Source organism: Rhinoderma darwinii, chromosome 11 (genome assembly GCF_050947455.1).
Source record: "Rhinoderma darwinii isolate aRhiDar2 chromosome 11, aRhiDar2.hap1, whole genome shotgun sequence".
Taxonomy (NCBI): Eukaryota; Metazoa; Chordata; class Amphibia; order Anura; family Rhinodermatidae; genus Rhinoderma; species Rhinoderma darwinii.
Genome location: NC_134697.1, coordinates 31,325,149 through 31,347,906, shown reverse-complemented (window position 1 = coordinate 31,347,906; position 22,758 = coordinate 31,325,149). Strand labels below are relative to the sequence as shown.

The window sequence follows — 22,758 nt, the reverse complement described above, 5'->3', positions numbered from 1 at the left end:
AATTAAATTAACGGGGGAACCAATTCTACTTCCGATTCCCACCTCAAAGAAGCTAGGTGTGGGGAGGCTAAAGTATTCTATAATTTTATATTTTGTTTGAGATTTGTTGACTGTGTTGCCTGTATCCATGGCAAGTATTTGAGTGCCATTCCTACTGCTGCCATCTTGGAAACCCCTGACTAGGTACCAAGCCATTTAGAAATCACTGTGCAAGACAGTAGAAGACACCTTTGTATTCAATTTCAGCAATATGACACATGGCATAGCCTTGAGTTCACAAAACAATAGATTAACATGTTTCTTGAGAAAAGCGATTCTTTTTGACCATTTTCTTTTTGGCCAATTGACCTTTCAAAATGCCAATTCTCTACATAAGTGAAGCATGGAATCATAGGTAAATATAAAATAATAAATTGGTCATTTCAAGCAGAAGTAGTCATTATCTCTGTGTATCAGAGCTGTGTCATGTATCGAGCGGTGAACTTGTGTGTCCACTAGAAGTAAAAAATGAAGGTTCCTAGTGAATGACTACAAGCCGAGATCTTGAAAAGCCACGCGGAAATAATACAGAATGTATATAGGAAAATTTGCACAAATATGTATTTTTATTTATTTGGTGACACTTGAATAGCCCTTTAGATAATTGTCTATTAAAGCTGCCATAAACAAATAGTGAATTTAGGAAATATGACCAATTATGAGCATGCATAGCATAGATCCCCATCTGTAAGGTAAGAACAATTTCAATAAAACGAATGATACATCCCGGCACAATGTTTACACTGTGTTAGCCCTAAGGGGGTGGTGCATGACAAAGGGACTCCCTCTGTGTTTTTTGAATCTCTGTGTCATGCACCAACCCCTCAGGCCCTCACAGCTAGAACACAGTTTATACATTTTATCCTCAGTGTTCCTTTAAATTAATAACACAAATTAGAAAATCAGTTAGGGCCTGTTCACATCACCGTTCATTTCCGTTCCGGGGTTCCGTCGGAGGGTTCCGTCGGGTGAACCCCGCAACGGAAAGTGAAACTAACAGCACAGCTTCCGTTTCAGTCACCATTGATCTCAATGGTGACGGAAACATCGCTAATGCTTTCCGTTCGTCACCATTCCGTCTGGTTTCCGGTTTTCCGACAGAATCAATAGCGTAGTCGACTGCGTTATTGATTCCGTCGGAAAACCGGAAACCAGACGGAATGGTGACGAACGGAAAGCATTAGCGATGTTTCCGTCACCATTGAGATCAATGGTGACTGAAACGGAAGCTGTGCTGTTAGTTTCACTTTCCGTTGCGGGGTTCACCCGACGGAACCCTCCGACGGAACCCCGGAACGGAAATGAACGGTGATGTGAACAGGCCCTTAGTTGGTAAATTTTTGTTATTGAGAACTCATGTCATGTGTTTAGTAACTGAATGCAGAATGCTACAGGTCAGAACTATGTTACTTGTGAATATACTCACATTCACACTGGATAACATCTAGGTTGAATTGCTGAATGGCTCCCATACTGATTTGCTTCAGCTCACTGTCCAGCAGCATTTGTGTAAGTGACGTGGAAAGATGCTTGCAGGCTGACATACATGCCGTTTGTGCAACTTTTCCCTGAATTTAAAAAATAAATAAAAATCGATATAAATCCCAACAAAATTTAACATTTTTCAATTGTAAATCAGTATGGATTTCTATACATAAGGTAATTGATAATATATATATATATATACATATATATATATATATATATATACACATATATATATTACATAGGTATGTCACACTGAATTATACTGAGTGCCAACCTAAGTAATTACATTTAACTACGGCCCACACTAGTAAAGGGGTCTAAAGAAACAGAAGCAAATAATATTCAGTGAGTTATCAGATCTCCTATGTGTCAAATAACTGGCATGGATCCATCTAATGCTGAGATGAACACAACCAATATGAAAGTTCCATTCACTCAGATGAAGTTACTCTTCGAACAAACTTATTCTTAAAATGAAGAAATATATATTTACCATCCAGGCCCTCTCAAAGTTTTACAGATGCTTTATTATGCATTTGCTTTCCTATGCATATCACTATTCTTTCATTCACATCTGCGTTGGAGGCTCCATTTGGGGCCTCTGTTGAAGATCCGGCCAACATCACGGGAAACAATAGCGCAGCATGCTGTGCTATTGTGTCCAGTAAAACCACAGCCCCCCCGACGGAAACCCGATGGAACTTATTAAAGTTAATGGATTCCGTCGGCCACCGGAGGTGTCCGTGGTGCAACATAACAGGTGTGTCCGGTATTTTCGTTGCTCGGCTCCTTTGATGGAGTAGAGAAACAGCAATATCAAAAGCAGGTGTTAACATTGTTTATTTAAGAACAACTGCTCAACCACTCAAACGACATGGAGGTGATGTGACCCCAAAATTCAGATTGGTGAAGATTTTTTAGAACCAACTGTACACTGGGGTCAGCTGATTATCTCATGTGTATGGAGGCCTCCCGACAGAAGATATTGGAATTCAACATGCACCATGAATTGTTCCTGTTGGAGATAAGCCACGGTTAGAGGTTCTGGCAGCGGCTTATTCCTTTATCCCCACTGAAATACACATGCATGCTTGGCCGAGCATGCAAGTTTATGGAGTTGAAAAATAGCTGTTGGCCGAACAAGCTTGTTTTACTAATAGAATTATATATTCATTTAGATATATAGGCCTGTCAAAAAGTTTAGGATGTATTCACACTGGCGTTTGTCTACATGTTGCTCTATTATTCTATTGAATTCCATGCCATCGGTTGGCATTAGGCAGCCTTCATACTGTATCCCATTACAGTAACTCCAATTCTGTTTTGATCTGTCATGGATCTATTAAAAATGGAAGCCACTTGAGTGAAAATACGAAACAAAAAAGTGCCAGTGAAAAACAATGGGCACAACCCGGTATTGTTTAGTAGCAAGTGTTGTTCCTATCAACAGGTATGTGCCGTATTTCGGGATAAAACAAATACTGCTGCTTTCAGCTATGCCAAGAGACTTCATGCATAAAATAAAGATATGGTCAGCATGGCCAAGAAAAATAACCAGATTCCAGCTTTCATTTTCCCAGAGAATGTTGAAATTAAAAGCAGTGATCAGATTGGTTCCTTTTTGCCACTTTTTGTTAGAACATTTGTTTCCCACTGGAATTTGTTGGTAGAAACACAGCTGGGCCAAGTTGGATATTTCCTGCCCAATTCTATTGTTTTCCTTAAAATAATGGCACAAAAGATGTCTGGAGCTGCCCATATTACAAATCTCTACTGAAACTACATAAACGGTCAACTGGACCGCCATACATCTCATCGGGGGGGACATCGCTAATAAAGGGGGTTTTACACAGGACGATTATCGTGCAGACGAGGGTTCATATAACACACGTTGCGGATTATTGCCCTGTGTAAACAGGGGAACGATCAGCAGATGAACGAACAACCGCTTGATCATATGCTGGTCGTATCGCTTTAGAAAAGTGAAATATTATAGTTGCTGGCAGCACATCTCCCTGTGTAAACAGGGAGGCCCGCTGCCGACATGATAATAACGTATGGGGACGAGCGATCAGAATAATGACCGCTCGTCCCCATCCACAGCTCCGTGTGACAGGAGCAAATGAGCGCCGATCAACGATGTCTTGTTGATCGGCGCTTGCTGCACCGGCCGCTTATCGGACAGTATAAAAGGGCCTTAACTGTTGGCTGATGGCTAAGCTGCTGTTCACCTGTATCTCAAGTCACCTTAAGGCTCTGTTCACACTTTTAGTACACTGGTGTAGCATCCACGTTTTTCCATCCTTTTAAAAAATGGAAACCGGACAGACCTATTACAAGTTGATAGGGTTTGTTGCATCCATCATGGCTTCTGTAGAAATACAAGCCATGACGTCACTGTGAGCAGAGTCTAACATGCAGATCTATAAGTGATATCAGATGATACTTTATATAAGACCTTTCATACTTTATTGATTGTGAGTTGCTGAAATATCTGCCTACGTCCAGGATCACACATGCAGAGTTTGGCGCAGTTTTTGACAGAGGAGTGGACAAAGATGAAAGGAGATACATCAGTCTTTTTTTTTTTCATACCTTTCCTTTTGGGTCCACTACTGGCTTTGACAAAATAAATATGAGAAAAAAACGACTCCAAAAAGAGCATCAAGACTGTGTGTGTCCTGGCCTTAAAGAAATACTGGTGGCAGTCCCTGTTACTCTTTGGAAATTTACTAGCTGTCATAACTCCTCTGGTTAAACAAGCCTAGCTAATCTACCATGAGAATCAAGGGTTCCTGCTAAAATCACACGTCTCCTGCTCACTTGGACCCCATTACAAGGAATGTAGGGACAATAACAATCCAAATGGTAATTACAGAGATACATGCCACCATTCCCCCGGCAGAACAGTATCAGTGTGTGCAGAGAGCAAAAAATGGAAAAAAAGAAAAATCAATGGTCCACAGTTGATTTAATTACAATGTAATATGTCTAAGATACCTAATGGCTATGTCATTTTGATTTAATGGAACAACTAGTGCATTTTAGTTTAATGTACTGCTCCATTAAATAAGCTCTGTCTCCTATTTGTTCTGCAATGATAATGAAATAAATGTATAGGCTGACAAATAGGTTGTCAAGAGAAATTCTATCAAACACTTTGTTTTTCTTCTTCCTGAGGCAAATGAAAAGTTGAAGTGATTAAAGAAGAAACAGAAACTTTTTTCAAAGTTCTTCTATTACTGTAATCCAGGCCCATCCAAAAGTGGTCAACACAGAGAAATGAAGACACAGAATATGTTCTTCTAGAAACTAAAATAACTAAAAAGTTTCACCTGAACTCACACAGTAGAAACACCAGTAATGCACTGCGCAAATTTCCAACAGGAAGGGTCAAAGAACAGAAATGTGGCGTATAGTATTAAACATACAATATATAGTGAACCGTCAGAAGCCCTCTTGACCACCATCTAGAATCATATCTATAGCATTTCCCCATCATTTCTTGAGACAAGAAACGTATGAAGATGTTATGTATGAACCCTCTATGTGCGGCTCATTTGGCGAGGAATAAATAACGCTACGATAGGGGCTCCATGTAGGTTCAAGAGAACACTAGGTCCACTATTGTATAGAGCATATGAAAGAAATGTCATATGTCCTCTTATATTTAAGCTAAACCTGTAGGGACTGAGGACTTTGTTTTTACTTGGTCCTGGGATCAAATCTGGTCATCTGCATGGAGTTTGTATGTTCTCCATGAGTTTGAATGAGTTTCCTCTGGGCACTCTGGTTTCCCCCAAAAATATACTGACGGCTTAATTGGCTTTCTATAAAATTGGCCCGTGTGTGGGTCTGGGATAGAGAAATTAGCTGGTTAGCCCCACTGGAGACAAGGGCTGATATGCGTTATGAAAATTTCTGTACCATGCTAAGGAATATGTTGGTGCTATATAAACTACTGGAAATAAATACATACTTAAACCAATGGATTAGGATTTATCATTAAAAAAGATGAAACGTTTTATCCTTAGGAATAATAAAGACCAAAACCCTGACTGATTTCAATGGTGACGGATCCGGTGCAAATGGTTTCTGTTTGTCCCAGTTGTGCAAGGGTTCCATCGTTTTGACGGAATAAATACCGTAGTCGACTACCTATGGTTTCCGTTTGTCTCAGTCAGGGTTCCGTTCTGATGGGGAGCTCTGACAGAACATCAGAACGGAACCCTGACAGATGTGAACGAAGCCTTAGACTTTGTCAATTAAAACATTCTTAACAGTGTCCAATAAACCCAGAGCACGTTCCTAAATTTTTCAAAACACATAAAACCATTTATTAGGGATTATTGCACATTATAACAAATTGTAGGATTTTTACTAAATGGACCAGCTTTTGGCAATTTCATTATTATTCATTGACACACATTATTTCTAAACCATACCTCCCAACCTTTTGAATTGTCAAAGAGGGACACTCATGGTTCGCGGTGTAAAAGAATAATTTTACATACAATTAAGCATTTTTTTCATTGACAAATCTCACTACAGATATTTTTAAGGTGTAAATTGTAAATCACAAAATAATATACAAGTTTGGGTCTAATATGGGACTGTCGCTCCAAAAGAGGAACACTTGGGATGTATGGCTCTACACTAGCAGAAATTTCCTTAGATAAAAAATTTTTTTTGTTGAGATCTTTATATAGAAATCCAACATTTTCACGAACTAATTTCCAAGTGTCAGTGACAACAGAAAATGGATTTTTGTTAACTTTTAAAATTTTCTTTCTTTTTATGCTAAACACTATCTTATTATACCTATCAGAAAACTTCTGGCCAAGCATGCAAGTTTATGGTGGGGTTGAAAAATAGCTGTTGGCAGAACAAGCTTGTTTTACTAATAGAATTATATATTCATATATATGGGCCTGTCAAAAAGTTTAGGATGTATTCACACCGGCGTTTGTCTTTATGTTGCTCTACTATTCTATTGATTTCCATGCTATCGGTTGGCATCAGGCAGCCTTCATACTGTTTCCCATTACAGTAAATCCAACTCTATTTTGATCTGTCATGGATCTATTAAAAATGGAAATGTGAAAATACAAAACAAAAAAGTGCCAGTGAAAAACAATGGGCACAATCCGGTATTGTTCAGTAGCAAGTGTTGTCTATATAAAACAGGTATGTGCCATATTTTGGGATAAAACAAATACTGCTGCTTTCGGCTGTGCCAAGGGACTTCATGCATAAAACAAAGATATTGTCAGCATGCCAATAAAAATAACTAAATTCCAATTAGCAATTAACAAAATACAAAGTGAATGAACAAAAAATAAATCTAAATCCAATCAATATTTGGTGTGACCACCCTTTGCCTTCAATACTGCATCAATTCTTCTAGGTACACTTGCACACAGTTTTTTGAGCTTTTGAAGGAACTCAGCCGGGAGGTTGTTCCAAACAAGGACTAAGCACAGATCTTCTGTGGATGTAGGCTTTCTCAAATCCTTCTGTCTTTTGATGGAATCCCAGACAGACTCGATGATGTTGAGATCAGGGCTCTGTGGAGTTCATATTATCACTCGCAAGGAACCTTCGACAAACAAATTGCTTTCTGTTACAGCCAAATATTTTGACTAATCAGTCCAGAGCACCTGCGGCATTTTTCTGCGCCTATGTTTTCATGCATAGTTGAGTCGTTTGGCCTTGTTTCTACGTTGAAGGTGTGGCTTTTTGGCTGCAATTCCTCCATGAAGACCACTTCAAATAGTAGATGGGTATACCTTTTCCCACTGGTTTCTGACAGTTCTGAGCTGATGGCACTGCTGGACATGTTCCGATTTAGAAGGGAAGTAAGAATGATGGGTCTTTGATTTGCTGCACTAAGTTTCCCTGGCTGACCAGTGTGTCTTCGGTCCTCAATGTTGGCCATTTCTTTGGGCTTCTTCAAAAGAGCTTGTACAGCACATCTTGAAACCCCAGTCTGCTCTGAAATCTTTGATTGGGGGAGACCTGGCTGATGCAATATAACTATGTGGTGTCTTGATGCTGTGCTCAGTCTTGCCATGGTGGACCAGTGACATGAAGCGGTCTTCCACAACATCACCTTTGTAGCAGAGTTTGGCTGTTCCTCACCCAGTTTTAAGCCTCCTACACAGCTGTTTCTGTTACAGTTAATGATTGTGTTTCAACCTACACATGAAAATGATGAACATTATCACCTGTTTTGTATAATTGGTTAATCATACATCTGACTATAGTCCTACAAAATCCATGACTTTGTGCAAGTGTATCTAGAAGAATTGATGCTGTTTTGAAGGCAAAGGGTGGTCAAACCAAATATCGATTTAATTTAGATTTCCCTAACACTTCTATTTTTTAAAGCATTCTTACTTTGCAGCATTTTTCCACAACTGCCTAACTTATGCACAGTACTGTTTGTATGTATATATATGTATATATATATATATACACATATACATACATAATTTTCTTTTGTGAGATCTGATTGCTTTAATTAAATCTCTCTAAAGCTACAGCTACCTCTTACAACTCCTCAAACTCTTTTGTCTCTGTAAAAGTAATAACTTCGCAATCACAAATGATAACAGATCAGCTTTAAGGGCACATTGTATAAGGACCGTTTCATTGCACTATTAGGCTAAATGGCACGAAAAAAATTAGCTGTTTGGCTAAAGAATGTATTCATGATGGAAGCGCTCCCCTCATAAGTGTAGATACATGAAGATATACGCAAGCCGTGCGCTCCCCTTATGAATACAGCAGACTCATAACTTGTCAGGCTAAAATTACAGTGGACCTGTCCCCATACTATGCTGCCTTTAAAGGGGTTTTCCCACTAAAAACATTTATCACCTATCCACAGGCTAGGTGATATATGTATAACTGCTGGGACCCCCACCACTGAGAGCCCCACCACTGGGACCACGTTCTACCTAACTGCACGATTGCATTGGAGGCTTTTGAATGCAGCGGCGGTTGCGCATGTGCACTGCCGCTACATTTAATGTCTATGGGGCTGACAAAAACAACTGAGCACGGTACTCAGCTGTCTCAGTCGGCCACATAGACATTGAATGTAGCGGCAGCGCACATGCTCAACTGCCGATCCATTCAATTCCTCCTCACTGCGATCTTGCAATGAGGAGGATCAGGGGTCGGGACCTCCGATCTAATGATCTGTGAAAGTCCCAGTGGTGGGGACCCCAGCGATCATACATTTATCACCTATCCTGTGGTTATTTTATTTTTTAACCTCATACAACTCTATAATTACATATTCCAGGCAATGCTGAATGAATTTGATACGGTTTCCCCAATATTTTGCAGACTAGGTATATATGGTAATTCATGGCCGGCTCATTCTGTGTTCTGTCATCGGTCTCATTACAAGCTCATAGGAAGTCTTTGTGTTCACAATGCATCTCGTCCCCCTTATTGCGGTGTGGCATATAGTGTATTTTCTTTCTTAATGCATGAACAATAGCATTGTTCTAAGACTCCAACTTCTAAGTCAGTGATTGATGGTTGTATTTCGGCATTGGTCTCTTCCAGCCTCTGCACCATTAATCACATCTAGAGCCTGAGCACCTACTCTAACACAAAGGAGTTCTGGACAATTATTATTATGATGACACGACACGTGTTCAAGAACTCTTCCTATAATAGCACAACATAACCTATACCCAAAACAACATGGGAAGTTCACAGTACCACCACTCATCAATTTACAGGGAAATTCCACCAGCTCAAACTCAGTACCAATTACGGAAAGGATGTACAAAGTCACGCAACTTTTTATGTAATTTTTATTTGTAAAGTATTTTTCAAAATTGAATTTTTCTTTCAAGCCCTTTAATTCTAACTTAATTTCCCATTTCTAAGGCTACTTCTAGACTTGTTTTTACCATAGATTTCTCTACGCATCCACAGCAATTCTACAACAGAATTGACATGCTGCAGAGTGTCCGATCAATGTCCTGAGTTTTGCATTGATTTTTTTTCTACTACACGTGGATAGGGTTTTGAAAAACCCATTCACAAATATTGTACTGTAAATTGTTACGGACAATCTGCGACAAATCCACAACGTCTGATCTCAACCTAAGGGGAAGAATGCTCTTTGGGAACTAATTGGCAAAAGAGTGTGCTATAATTTGATGTTATATGACATAAACCATTCAAAAGAACTGCTTAGACCTAAGTATAAGTACAGTTCAATAAAAAAAATAGTAAAACATGACAAAATTCAGGAGCCCTATAAAATAATACAAAAATAAACATCACCACAATGATAACATTAGTTAATAATTGTGGAAATGAGGTTGAGATATTAAAGGGGTTTTCCCATCAGAGACATTTATGACATATCCACAGGATATGTCATAAATGTCAGATAGATGCGGGTCCCACCTCTTCGACCCGCACCTATCCCTAGAATGGGGCCGCCTAAACCCTGTTCAGCTGCTCTGTGTTGTGGCTGAATTGTGTGATTTCCGACCATGAATTATGGAAACAGCGTAGCTCGCTCAGCTACGCTGTTTCCGTAACTACCATTCAGTTCTATGGGACTTACGGAAAACCCCATTAAGTACTTTCAAGACTTCATACAGGGAAAATCCATTACACTCTATCATATACTCTTGTATTATGCATATTATATTTGTATAGATTTATTGCAGATAAGATCTATATAAATACAGGTTAGACATTTGGCTACATAAGAGATAAGAAACATCAAATGTGCCTGTATAGTCACCTATATGTTATTGTAGACTAACTTAGGGCGTCAAGTAGTTTAAATGTTGCCCTGCTTTCCATACGTATAAAATCGTATATATAAGATTTCAAGGTCTCATGCACACAAACGTATAACAGCTTTGTACAGCCACCAAGTTGTACGGAGCCATAATAGGGCACCAATAGACTTCTATTATACCCTACTGTATTTCCAGATGCCTCAGACTTCATACAAAGCTTTTTGTCAGGTTCCATATAAAATTGCACCATGTTTCATCAGGCCCTGTATTTTTTAGATATTTTCCCTTACTAACATTGCTTCTAAGGTAGAATATCTCCATAATATGGCAACATACATAGCACCATATGACGGCACAGACTACAGATCCACAGGGACTGCGTGCCTCCATCCAGCCTCTGTGCACACGGTTCTGACCTATATTTGCAAACCATTTAATTTCTGAAAAGTAGTTCAGGGTGTTACGGCTAAGACATCGAAGACATATATTACCAATTAATCTGACAGCAATATATTACCAATTACATGACCACAATGCTTCACATTCAAGAAAGGGCAGCACCTGCTTCGAACGTCTTCAGTATCCAATAGGTTCTTTTAGTAAAGCAGAAGCTCTAGTTGTTTGATAGAAAGAAACCCCTTCGACTAGGTTCTAATATTTCAAAGGAATTTGGAAAAAGGGAATCTGCTGACATCCTAAATCCTTTCTATAGTGGCCAAAAAGCTTTCATTCTGAGAACAATTGTGGTCAGGAGACATAAGCTCTCAGAAAATTCCCAAAAGGTCAGCCATATGCATCCTTCCATGCCACCTTCACGTTATTGGTCTCCACGCTCTCTAGATTCAAGCTTGATGCCTCAAAAGCAGCTTTCATCATTCACAAGTGTGTCAGTCAGTATGATTTATGGACTGCATTCAGGAAAGTCAAGGCACATAGGATGAGAAATATGACTACAATCTGCTAATTTGTTTTGCATTGAGCTACTTACTACTCAAAGACTTGAAGTCGGACTGAAATCGGCAACACAATTAACCAGCCGGTGACAGATTCATCCATCGTACCTGCCAGACTGCGCCAATCAAGGACAGCATGAGGCGACATTTGGGGAGAACAGTGAGGAGCCCTATTCTTTAACTTTTTGCTGATTGACAGCTTCTGAATTTAGCTCGTCGAGGTGGGTCATCCTTTACCCACTGGCTTTTTACTACAAGCTGTGAAATAAGGCTCTTACTGCCAATCAAAGAAACAATGACCCAACACAAATAACCAACCCCCCACCCTTAAGGAAAAATAACACAAGAGCTTAAAGGTCATTCCAAAATAACGAAACATTAACAAATAGAAATCCTCTAGAATACATAATTAACATAAATTTTTTTTGTTAATTTACATTTAATATGTATAAAGAGAACTACAGAGTATCAGATATTACTATGAATCTTAGACTTATAGAAAACATTTTATATATATGTGTGTGTGTGTGTGTGTGTATATATATATATATATATATATATATATATATATATATATATATATATATATATATATATATATATATATATATATATATATATATATATATATATATATATATATATATATATATATAAAATTATATTAAAACACTGTATGGATTCTGTAGATAGAAAAGTACATCATGAGCCACAATAGCATTGGAACCTATTTTTGTTTCAACCTGTTCTGGGGCCTGTTTTGGCAGTAAATGTCCCACTCTCATTTGTTCAAGCAATGTATACATTGAATTAAAAGTATAAAATCATTGAAATTAAATTGTATCTCAATTTAAAATCAGTAATTTTTATATTGACTGCCCCAATTGTACAATGTTATTGCATGTCTAATACAAACCCTAAATCTTTACTACCTTGTCTGAACTGCTTGAGACAACAGCTAAAGTGAATGGAGACATACATAATGTATGTAGATATAAATTATATATATATATATATATATATATAAAACAGTCCTTCTCAATGAATTAGAATATCATCAAAAAGTTAATTTATTTCAGTATTTCAATTCCAAAAGTGAAACTCATATATTCTATAGATTCATTACACACAGAGTGATCTATTTCCAGCATTTTTTTCTTTTAATGTTGATGATTATGGTAACAGTTAATGAAACCCGAAAATTTAGTCTCTCAGAAAATTAGATTATTCTATAAGCCCAATTAAAAAAAAAATGTTTAATACCGAAATGTTGGCCTACTGAAAAGTATGTCCAGTATATGCCCTCAATACCTGGTCGGGCTCCTGTTGCATAAATTACTGCATCAATGTGGCGTGGCATGGAGGCGATCAGCCTGTGGCACTGCTGAGGTGTTATCAATGCGGCGTGGCATGGAGGCGATCAGCCTGTGGCACTGCTGAGGTGTTATCAATGCGGCGTGGCATGGAGGCGATCAGCCTGTGGCACTGCTGAGGTGTTATCAGTGCGGCGTGGCATGGAGGCGATCAGCCTGTGGCGCTGCTGAGGTGTTATCAATGCAGTGTGGCATGGAGGCGATCAGTCTGTGGCACTGCTGAGGTGTTATCAATGTGGCGTGGCATGGAGGCGATCAGCCTGTGGCACTGCTGAGGTGTTATGGAAGCCCAGGTTACTTTGATAGCGGCCTTCAGCTCGTCTGCATTGTTGGGTCTGGTGTCTCATCTTCCTCTTGACAATACCCTATAGTTTCTCTATGGGGTTTAGGTCAGGCGAGTTTGCTGGCCATCAAGCGCAGTGATACTGTGGTTATTACACCGGCTATTGCTACTTTTGGCAGTGTGGGCAGGTGCCAAGTCCTGCTGGAAAATGAAATCATCATCTCCATAAAGCTTGTCAGCAGAGGGAAGCATGAAGTGCTTGGAAATGTCCTGGTAGACGCTGCGCTGACTCTGGACTTGATATAACACCTCAGCAGTGCCACAGGCTGATCGCCTCCATGCCACGCCGGATTGATGCAGTAATTCATGTAAAAGGAGCCCCGACCAAGTATTGGGGGCATATACTGTACATACTTTTCAGTAGGCCTACATTTTGGTATTAAAAATCATTTCTGAAATTGGGCTTATATAATATTCTAATTTTCTGAGACACTAAATTTTGGGTTTTCATTAACTGTTACCATAATCATCAACATTAAAGAAAAAAAATGCTGGAAATAGATCACTCTGTGTGTAATGAATCTATAGAATATATGAGTTTCACTTTTTGAGTTGAAATACTGAAATAAATTAACTTTATGATGATATTGTAATTCATTGAGAAGGACTAATATATATATATATATATATATATATACACATATACATATCATTATCAGGGTAAAATAAAATCAGCTAAAATTCACAAATCACAGGTAGAAAATAGGATCTTTGTTGCATGGAACTTTTTGGAACAAGCCTTCCAGGGACATGATTGAAAGTTAGAATCTTTCTTAAAACTTTATTTAACATAACAATGGCAATGTTATTTTGAGTGAAAGGTTACCCTTAGGCCACCTTATCTGCATATGTCACAGGGAATCTCTTTTAGGAAAATTTCTCTTGACTGACAATAATGGAACTTATAAAATGCAGTCATCTTTATACAATGTATTTACTGTATTGTGTGTGAACGTCAACGAAATATAATAACAAAACTTTACACAGCGCCACATAGGCAGGAACAAAATCAATTGACGAGTTCACTTTCACGGTCCGTTACCATTAAAAAAAAAAATTCTATATAGCATTGTGAAGTCATGATAACTGGTCTACTCCTTTCTTCTATATCTACTTAAAGGGTAACTAAATGTTCGACAAACTTCTGACAAGTCATAGTGGCATGTCAGAAGTTTTGATTGGTGGGGGTCCGAGCACTGAGAACCCCACCAATCGCTAAAACGAATCAGCAGAAGTGCTCGTGTGAGCTCTCAGCTGCTTCGTTTCAGTTTGGCTTTTTTCGGGCTTCAATGTATCGGAGTACGGGCACTTGTGCCGCTTTGTTTTAGCTATTGGTGGGGGTCCCAGTGCTTGGAAACGCACCAACCAAATCTTCTGACATTATTTAGTTCCACTTTAATGTAATAAGTCATACTATGAGCAGAATGGACAACAAAACCACAGGTCTCTACTGTATAAAATATATTTTTCTTTATCAGTTCATTTCTTTTTAGCTACAAAATTATGGAGACTCAGGAGTTTGTTAGGGAATATTTCATTTTCAACTTCGTAAATTACAAGTGTAGAGTCTCTATTATTTAATACAGATAGTACATTGGCCTATTGTGGCCAACAGACCAAACAGAACCTGGGCAAGACTGGTAGACATGTGCAAGCTACTTTAATGTTTAACTATTAGCAACTGACGAGTCCCGACAAACAGCTGATTTTGTCAGGGGAAGTCACAGCCAGCCAGGAGAAATGTTGTATTACATACAACCATTCAGATGAACGGCCGTCCATGAAATACATGGATTGCCCGAATCCTCGTCCATGATGTCCATATGGAAAGAAGCTGTCATAATGCGACAAGTTCACCTCTACTTTGGAATATATTATGGAATTCTCTTATATACATTAAACAGCTGATATGCTCCTCCTGCTTGATCCTGAAGACAAAGGTGACAGGTCTTTTTTAAGAGGTTGTCTGATTTAGAGAACCCATTTTTACATACCCTATTAAAGTCAACAGAGGGGAGTCTCTCATTCAGACCTGCCATCAATTAGCGGCTACAAAGAGCATCTCTCTCTGGAGGACCCGGCACGTCTATGCATTTGACAGACAGCACATTGATTACAATGCAAACTACGTGATGTTCTATTTCCCCTGCAGTGGTGCTGCAGGAGAATTGAACACTATCTGGAGATTACAGCTGATTGTTTGGGGTCCCAGCAGAAATCAGCTTGTTTTCAAGTGACCCTTCTAGAAAGAAGGATTATACAAGCGGACCACCCTTATATTGCAGATTCTTTAAGGTAAGCCAAGTTAGATTTTAAAAGTTGCTGTTGGGACATTTTAAGTCCCCCCCCCCCCCCCCCAAAAAATAAACTTCTAATCCAATAATTATCAAAACTGTATTCACTTTAACATGGGGAAATATTTTGCTACCATTTGAATATGCCTCTGACCTTACCTAGGGACCTGTTTGTAGATTAAGCAGAAATACATGTGACTACCAGAAAATCAAAGTAGCTTCAAATGTAAATCAAATTGGAGACACATGTTGACAAAGACATGCCGTCAGTGGCTTCATGGACCGGGAATATGTTGTTCTTGGCAAACTTTCAAGGAGCATAAAATAAACCAAGTTTCATTGCCATTGATAAGGCGACATAAAATTCTACAATCTACGGACCTACGAGAAGGTCAGTCTTCAAAAAGTATAACCCTTCCTCCAAGTCGGCAACAACAATGAAGAAGATCTTAAGACGCAGTGTCTTGGACTCCACGAGGGTTATGTGTCTGACTGCATAACGTTCTGCTCCACAAATAAAAGATTGTAATTAGTTTAGAATATCTCTAATGTTCTAGTGTGAGCCTCGGAAAGATTAGACAAACCACAGAGAGGCAAGTGGAGATTTGTAATGACAGGATTCCCTGTGCCAGTAATTCATTCTGGTCATGCTTAAAATATGTACGGGCGGCTTTATCACATTCTCATCAGCACATAATATTAAACCTGAGCTGAAGCACAAGCAAACACCCCACTCCGAGCTTGGCTAGGAAAAGGTCATTGTATTCCTCATAATTCATTCTCTACTCTGGTGACATTTACTGTATTCCCAGCAAATTAATCCCATCCCAGAGAAAATGCTAAACTACCATATTCACGTCTGGTAGAAAGCAGCACAATATATAAGATATAATATACATACATATATATATATATATATATATATATATATATATACATACATACATATACATATATATATATATATAATGTGTATGTATACATTTTTGCAAATCTTATAACACTGCCCTTAGTATAGAGCTGTTACCTACTGCGATTAGGCTAGGGATACACTCCAAACCTGCTGGATTTTTTGCGAATGTCGGGTCACGGCTCATGGTTGCAACGCGGCCACATTGACTTTCATCATCTGCGATGTAGGGAGAGCGACACAGCGATCTTTGGTTGAGCAACCGGCGCACTACCCAACATTATCACCGACATGCCCATAGACTTTCATTAGTCAAAGGTATGCCAAATATGTGTAATTTTGGTATATGTCGGGTTGGCATTCCCATCAAAAAATGTATACCATGTATTAATATTTTACAATGGGAGTGAGTGGCAGACCTATGCAAATGTATACATCTAGAGCATAAATTATAGACACACTTGAAACACCAAACATAAGTCCTGAATGAAATATGAACAAGTGAAATTCTAAATTGTATGTACAAATATATTATTATATAATAATAATAATTCTAGAAAAAAACACTACTTATCTTGAAGCCTCGAGCATACATTAGAATTACTCTAGGGTATTTGCACCACGAACATAGACTTTAGCACTTAGTAATGCAGAGTCTTGTGAGCTATAGGAACCCATGTGCCCTATTTATACTGTCACATTACATACACATGATATATTACATATGATCTGCCGGCAGTAAATCTATGCTGTCGTGTGGGCTATTTGTGCCTAGCTTGAAAACAATCCTTATTTAAAGGGCCATACACATAATTACAGTATATGAATCTATAAAATGCATCTGAGCAAATCCATGCCATCAGCTGTTTGCCTCTAAGATACAAAGCAGTGCGCACCATGCAGCAAAGTATACATTTTATATAGAGGCCGGACCTGTTTAATATGCAGAAGATACATGTATTATTCCGCAGTGATGAATGTCACTGGTTCCTCAAGATTGAATTAAAAAGCTAAGGCAAATGCAACGTAAAGATTTTTCTATGAGCCTGATATTTATAACATCAAGACCAATTTACTCTTAAAGGATATTTTAGGCTCTTCCTGTAGTCTCATGTTTATACCAATATCCCATTCCACCATCACCATACTTATAGGGGTCCAGTAAGCTGAGATATTGGAAGATATCTTAAAGGGAATTTCCTATTTTATCTAAATAAAAATGAAAGGGGAACTGACAGGTGTCCAACGCTAAAATGACAGGTCTCCAACACTACAATGACAGGTGTCCAATGCTAAAATGACAGGTCTCAAACGCTACAATGACAGGTGTCCAACGCTACAATGACAGGTGTCCAACGCTACAATGACAGGTGTCCAACGCTACAATGACAGGTGTCCAACGCTACAATGACAGGTGTCCAACACTACAATGACAGGTGTCCAACGCTACAATGACAAGTGTCCAACGCTACAATGACAAGTGTCCAACGCTACAATGACAGGTGTCCAACGCTACAATGACAGGTGTCCAACACTACAATGACAGGTGTCCAACGCTACAATGACAAGTGTCCAACGCTACAATGACAGGTCTCCAACGCTACAATGACAGGTGTCCAACGCTACAATGACAGGTCTCCAACGCTACAATGACAGGTCTCCAACGCTACGACAGGTCTCCAACGCTACAATGACAGGTCTCCAACGCTACAATGACAGGTGTCCAACTCTACAATGGCAGGTGTCCAACGCTACAATGGCAGGTGTCCAACGCTACAACGGCAGGTCTCCCACGCTACAACGACAGGTCTCCAACGCTACAACGACAGGTCTCCAACGCTACAACGACAGGTGTCCAACGCTACAATGGCAGGTCTCCAACGCTACAATGACAGGTCTCCAACGCTACAATGACAGGTCTCCAACGCTACAATGACAGGTGTCCAACTCTACAATGACAGGTCTCCAACGCTACAATGACAGGTCTCCAACGCTACAATGACAGGTGTCCAACTCTACAATGACAGGTCTCCAACGCTACAATGACAGGTCTCCAACGCTACAATGACAGGTCTCCAATGCTTCAATGACAGGTGTCCAACTCTACAATGACAGGTCTCCAACGCTACAATGACAGGTCTCCAACGCTACAATGACAGGTCTCCAACGCTTCAATGACAGGTCTCCCACGCTACAACGACAGGTCTCCAACGCTACGACAGGTCTCCAACGCTACAATGACAGGTGTCCAACGCTACAATGGCAGGTCTCCAACGCTACAATGACAGGTCTCCAACGCTACAATGACAGGTCTCCAACGCTACAATGACAGGTGTCCAACTCTACAATGACAGGTCTCCAACGCTACAATGACAGGTCTCCAACGCTACAATGACAGGTGTCCAACTCTACAATGACAGGTCTCCAACGCTACAATGACAGGTCTCCAACGCTACAATGACAGGTCTCCAATGCTTCAATGACAGGTGTCCAACTCTACAATGACAGGTCTCCAACGCTACAATGACAGGTCTCCAACGCTACAATGACAGGTCTCCAACGCTTCAATGACAGGTCTCCAACGCTTCAATGACAGGTCTCCAACGCTACAATGACATGTGTCCAATGCTACAATGACAGGTGTCCAACGCTACAATGACAGGTCTCCAACGCTACCCTATCTGGTATCAGCATAGAATAGAAGTGAAGACGCTGAGCTCGGGGATGTAAAATTTTTCATGATTTGATTCAGTATTTACTGACGGGACTTTTAGAGAAAGCCTCTTTGTCTTACATACAGTATGTATCAGTTTTTTCATCATTTATAAGATCATGGCTTGCTGTCAATGAATGATGTTTTTTAAAATTTACATCCAAAGGTGTCAAATCTATCCTGAGTGGATCAGAGCTTTCTCTTGTATTGAGTTGAGTGAGCAGAACTAGGTCAGGAGGGCTTTTAGCCTCTGGATGTTTCCATTCACTGACAACAAGTAGAGATATTGAAGAAATGAAACACAAAGTTGCAGACATTTTTTGTTATACAATGAATACCCTTAATTTACAGAAAACCACAAATCTTCTTTAATATATTCCAGAATATCCTTGACAGTTATATAGTTGGGTAAATAAATGTATAGATTTACATTATTTACTGCGGTTTATTTGATATATTTTCTTATAAATATTATAAAAGGGTGTAATACCTTTGGAATAACTCACCGATCGAATCTAAAGGCCAATATGCATGTTTAGTGGACACAGTAAATGACAATTTTACAGCTGGAAGCTACTTACCGACATAGCTCCATGGTCATTGCTGTTATTCTGAAGGGAAAGCAGCAGAGCAATGAAAACACAAAAAGGAAGAAAAGTAAATAGCAAAGAAGTGTTAGAAGCAGAGAGCAGAAATAGAAAAGCAACTGAGCAGGTTATACATCAACATTAGTCTAAGCCAGAGACACCATGGAGTTTACAGATATAGCAGACTTGGTTTGGTCGCTGTAGTAGTGCTGAGTTTGTCATTTGGTTCATTTCTATGTAATATGATGTGAAAACAGTGGTTTTACATAGGACTGCAGATAAACCTACTGCAGTATCTCGAAGGTACTATTACATCTTAGTAAGCTATCATGGTGCAAAAAAAAAGCACTAACAAGAAGTTCAGCTCCACTATATCTGTATTTACCAAGTTCCTGTTAGTGTTATGAAGGAATTATCTAGTTTACTATCATTTGTGGGTGTCATAAGAAAAAAAAGAAAAAATAATAATAATAAAAATTAATTGTATATAACAAGAAAGCAGCAATATAGAGTAGGGTGCAGTTCCTCGCCAGACATAACAGATACCGGTTAGTAAGTTGAGAGGTGCAAAATGAGGGGGTACATTCATCACTGTCTGTAGTTCAGGAAATTCACAGCTGCTGATGTCATACACACTATGTATAAATATGGCTGGCAGGATGGTAGTCCCACCATAACAACTTATAACCTATTCACAGGATATATGTGTTTTACCGCTGGGGGTTCCATAATTAGTAACCCCACCTATTATGAGAATGGTGGTCCTGAGTCCCGTATTCTCTATGGGACTGATGGATATAGCCAAGCATTTTACTCGGCTATCTCTGTGAGTCCCATGGAGAATGAATGGAGCGGTAGCACTTATGAGTGACTGTCGTTACATTCAAACAGGGGACATGGGACCTCCATTCTCATGATCGGTGGGGTGAGATCCCCACCTATCAAACACTTATCACCTGTGGATAGATAATAAGTTGTGGTGGGACAACCCCTTTAATTTATCCCTCCACCTATTTCACAGAGGGCACTGTACACCTTTATTTAGTGTGCTTCACATTACATCAGTGGGTTTCTCTAGTGTGAGAAGTTCATGCCAAACACTATTTGAAATGTACCTTAAACAGGAAACTGGAGTAATTGCTTTAATAAATCTCCCCTATGTGGAAATAGGCAAAATCATCAGATCTAGGACTTTGCTGCATATTGTGTTATTATTAAAGGGGTTATCTCATGACAGACATTTATGGCATATCCACAAGATATGCCATAAATGTCTGGTAGATGTGGGTTCCACTTAGGGACCTGCACTGATTTCAAGAACAGGGGTCCCCTGACCCCGTTCCTACCTGGTGAGGCACAGTGAGCAAAGATGTTTCAGTTTCTACCAAACTACCAAAACAGCTTAGCTGACTGTTTCCAGAAACCCAACCACCTTCACCGCCAGGATGCAGTGGCCACCTCACCAGGCAGGAACGGTTTGGAGGACCCCGTTCTAGAGATAGGTGCGTGTCCCAGAGGTAGGACCCACATCTATCAGACATTTATGGCATATCCTGTGGATATGCCATAAATGTCTGTAGTGAGATAAGCCCTTTGCGGTTAATGTATAAACCGTATGCAGTAAACTCCTTAACTCCCCCGAGTGGTGGCTGTAGACAGCTAGAATTATGTTTAACTCCATTGGGGGAATTTACCAACTTCTCTATGCCTGTTTTCTGGCGTAGAACAGTCAAATGAAAAGTCGCAAATTGCGGGACAAAAAGTTGGTGAAAGTTAGTAAAAGGGGGAAGGGCCTTACTTACTCCAGCGGAACAGAAAGCTAAGACTGGTGTATGAATTGCCAGTCTTAATCAATCTGTCCCATATGTCTATATACGGTATTTGGAACTCTAGATCAGAAAAATTTTACTTCTGCCACAATAAAGATACATTAAGAAATAATCAGAACAGAATTTTGGACCTATCTAGATATAAAAAGACGTAGACTTAATAAAGAAGGAAGTCACATTGGATGTTGTTGTCTATTTTGCTATTTTTGTTCCATCCTAGCAATATGTGCAAATCCTCATCTGAGACTGAAGAGCTAATAATGAAATATCAGGATACTCATACGCACTATTTATAATATATAGTGCAATACAAACTGGCGTTAACCCCATGTTCCTGATCACAATACAGCTATCCTTTATCAAAATGAGACCACAGATGGTAAAATGATTTGTCACTCTCAGGGCTCTAGTTAGTTAAAAGGTTTTTCCCATCATAGAAATTTTACATAAATGTCTAATAGGTGGGTCTCCCACTTCTGAGAACCCCATCCACCAGGACAACGGGGACCGTCAGACTCATATCCTGTGGATATATGCCATAAATGTCAAATGGGAATACCCCTTTAAGAGGCATACATATATAGATGTGTGAAACGTATTCAAAGGGCAAATTTTTTCCACAATTGCAAATATAATTCTTGTAGATTTTTGAACTTGAGATGAGAGAATTTGTAAAACATTGCATTGCTGGCATTTTGTTGGAAAGCGAATTGCCGTGTTTTGAGCATAAAGAAAATGAAGGCTCAAATGATGAAATACAGATCCATCTTTCACCCTCTATTGCCCTAAATGGGGAACCACGACGAAATAATAGGAAATTTGTCCATCAAATTTTCACCGATTTGTTCCTCACTACTGAACTTTTACTACACTAACCAACTTTTTACATTTTACTTTGAGTTCGATTTTAGAGATGTCTCCCGATGTAAAGACCGATTGGGACCAGTGGATTGATATTCATTGAGGATGCAGCCAATCAGTTTACTAGGGACTTATGACATCACTTCTGCAAGACATTCAGCCCATAAAACTGGTAAATAAATTCTGGAAGTGCCCATTCTTTACACATTCATGTAGATATAGAGGTTAATTAATCAAAGTAGTGTACATTTTTGTGCCTGCTAGTACAGTACCTGGAGAGATTACTGAAAACTAAACTAATGAGCTATAATCTTTAGCTCAATGTACCAAATATGTTTTATACCAAGGCATATGCCGTCACTCTGAGGATTACTATGCAGAATTAGAAATAGTCAAAGAGGATAAGTGTTAATTATCCACAGTTTATGAAGTCGGACGATGATTGAGGCACTTGACAGAGAATACTTAAAACCACTTGGGAGAAGATAAACCAAGGAAAAACAATTGTAACATTCAGAAATAATTGTTAATTGAAAATATATCAAATACATTTATATACAGGATAGATAGATAGATAGATAG

The 22,758-nt window shown here is 39.2% G+C and overlaps 1 protein-coding gene across 4 annotated transcripts in view; it reads right to left on the bottom strand.

The window, feature by feature from the left end:
- Nucleotides 1-22,758, bottom strand: part of EXOC6 (exocyst complex component 6) — a 210,220-nt gene that overhangs the window by 54,415 nt on the left and 133,047 nt on the right. For 2 of the 4 annotated variants that reach the window (XM_075841004.1, XM_075841005.1), the window contains exons 19-20: nt 19,481-19,510; nt 1,466-1,607 (exon numbers count right to left, since the gene is read on the bottom strand). In XM_075841004.1, the coding sequence (XP_075697119.1) occupies nt 1,466-1,607; nt 19,481-19,510 (172 nt within the window). The remainder of the gene's footprint in view (nt 1-1,465; nt 1,608-19,480; nt 19,511-22,758) is intronic. The other 2 variants (XM_075841006.1, XM_075841007.1) reach the window with 1 other exon arrangement.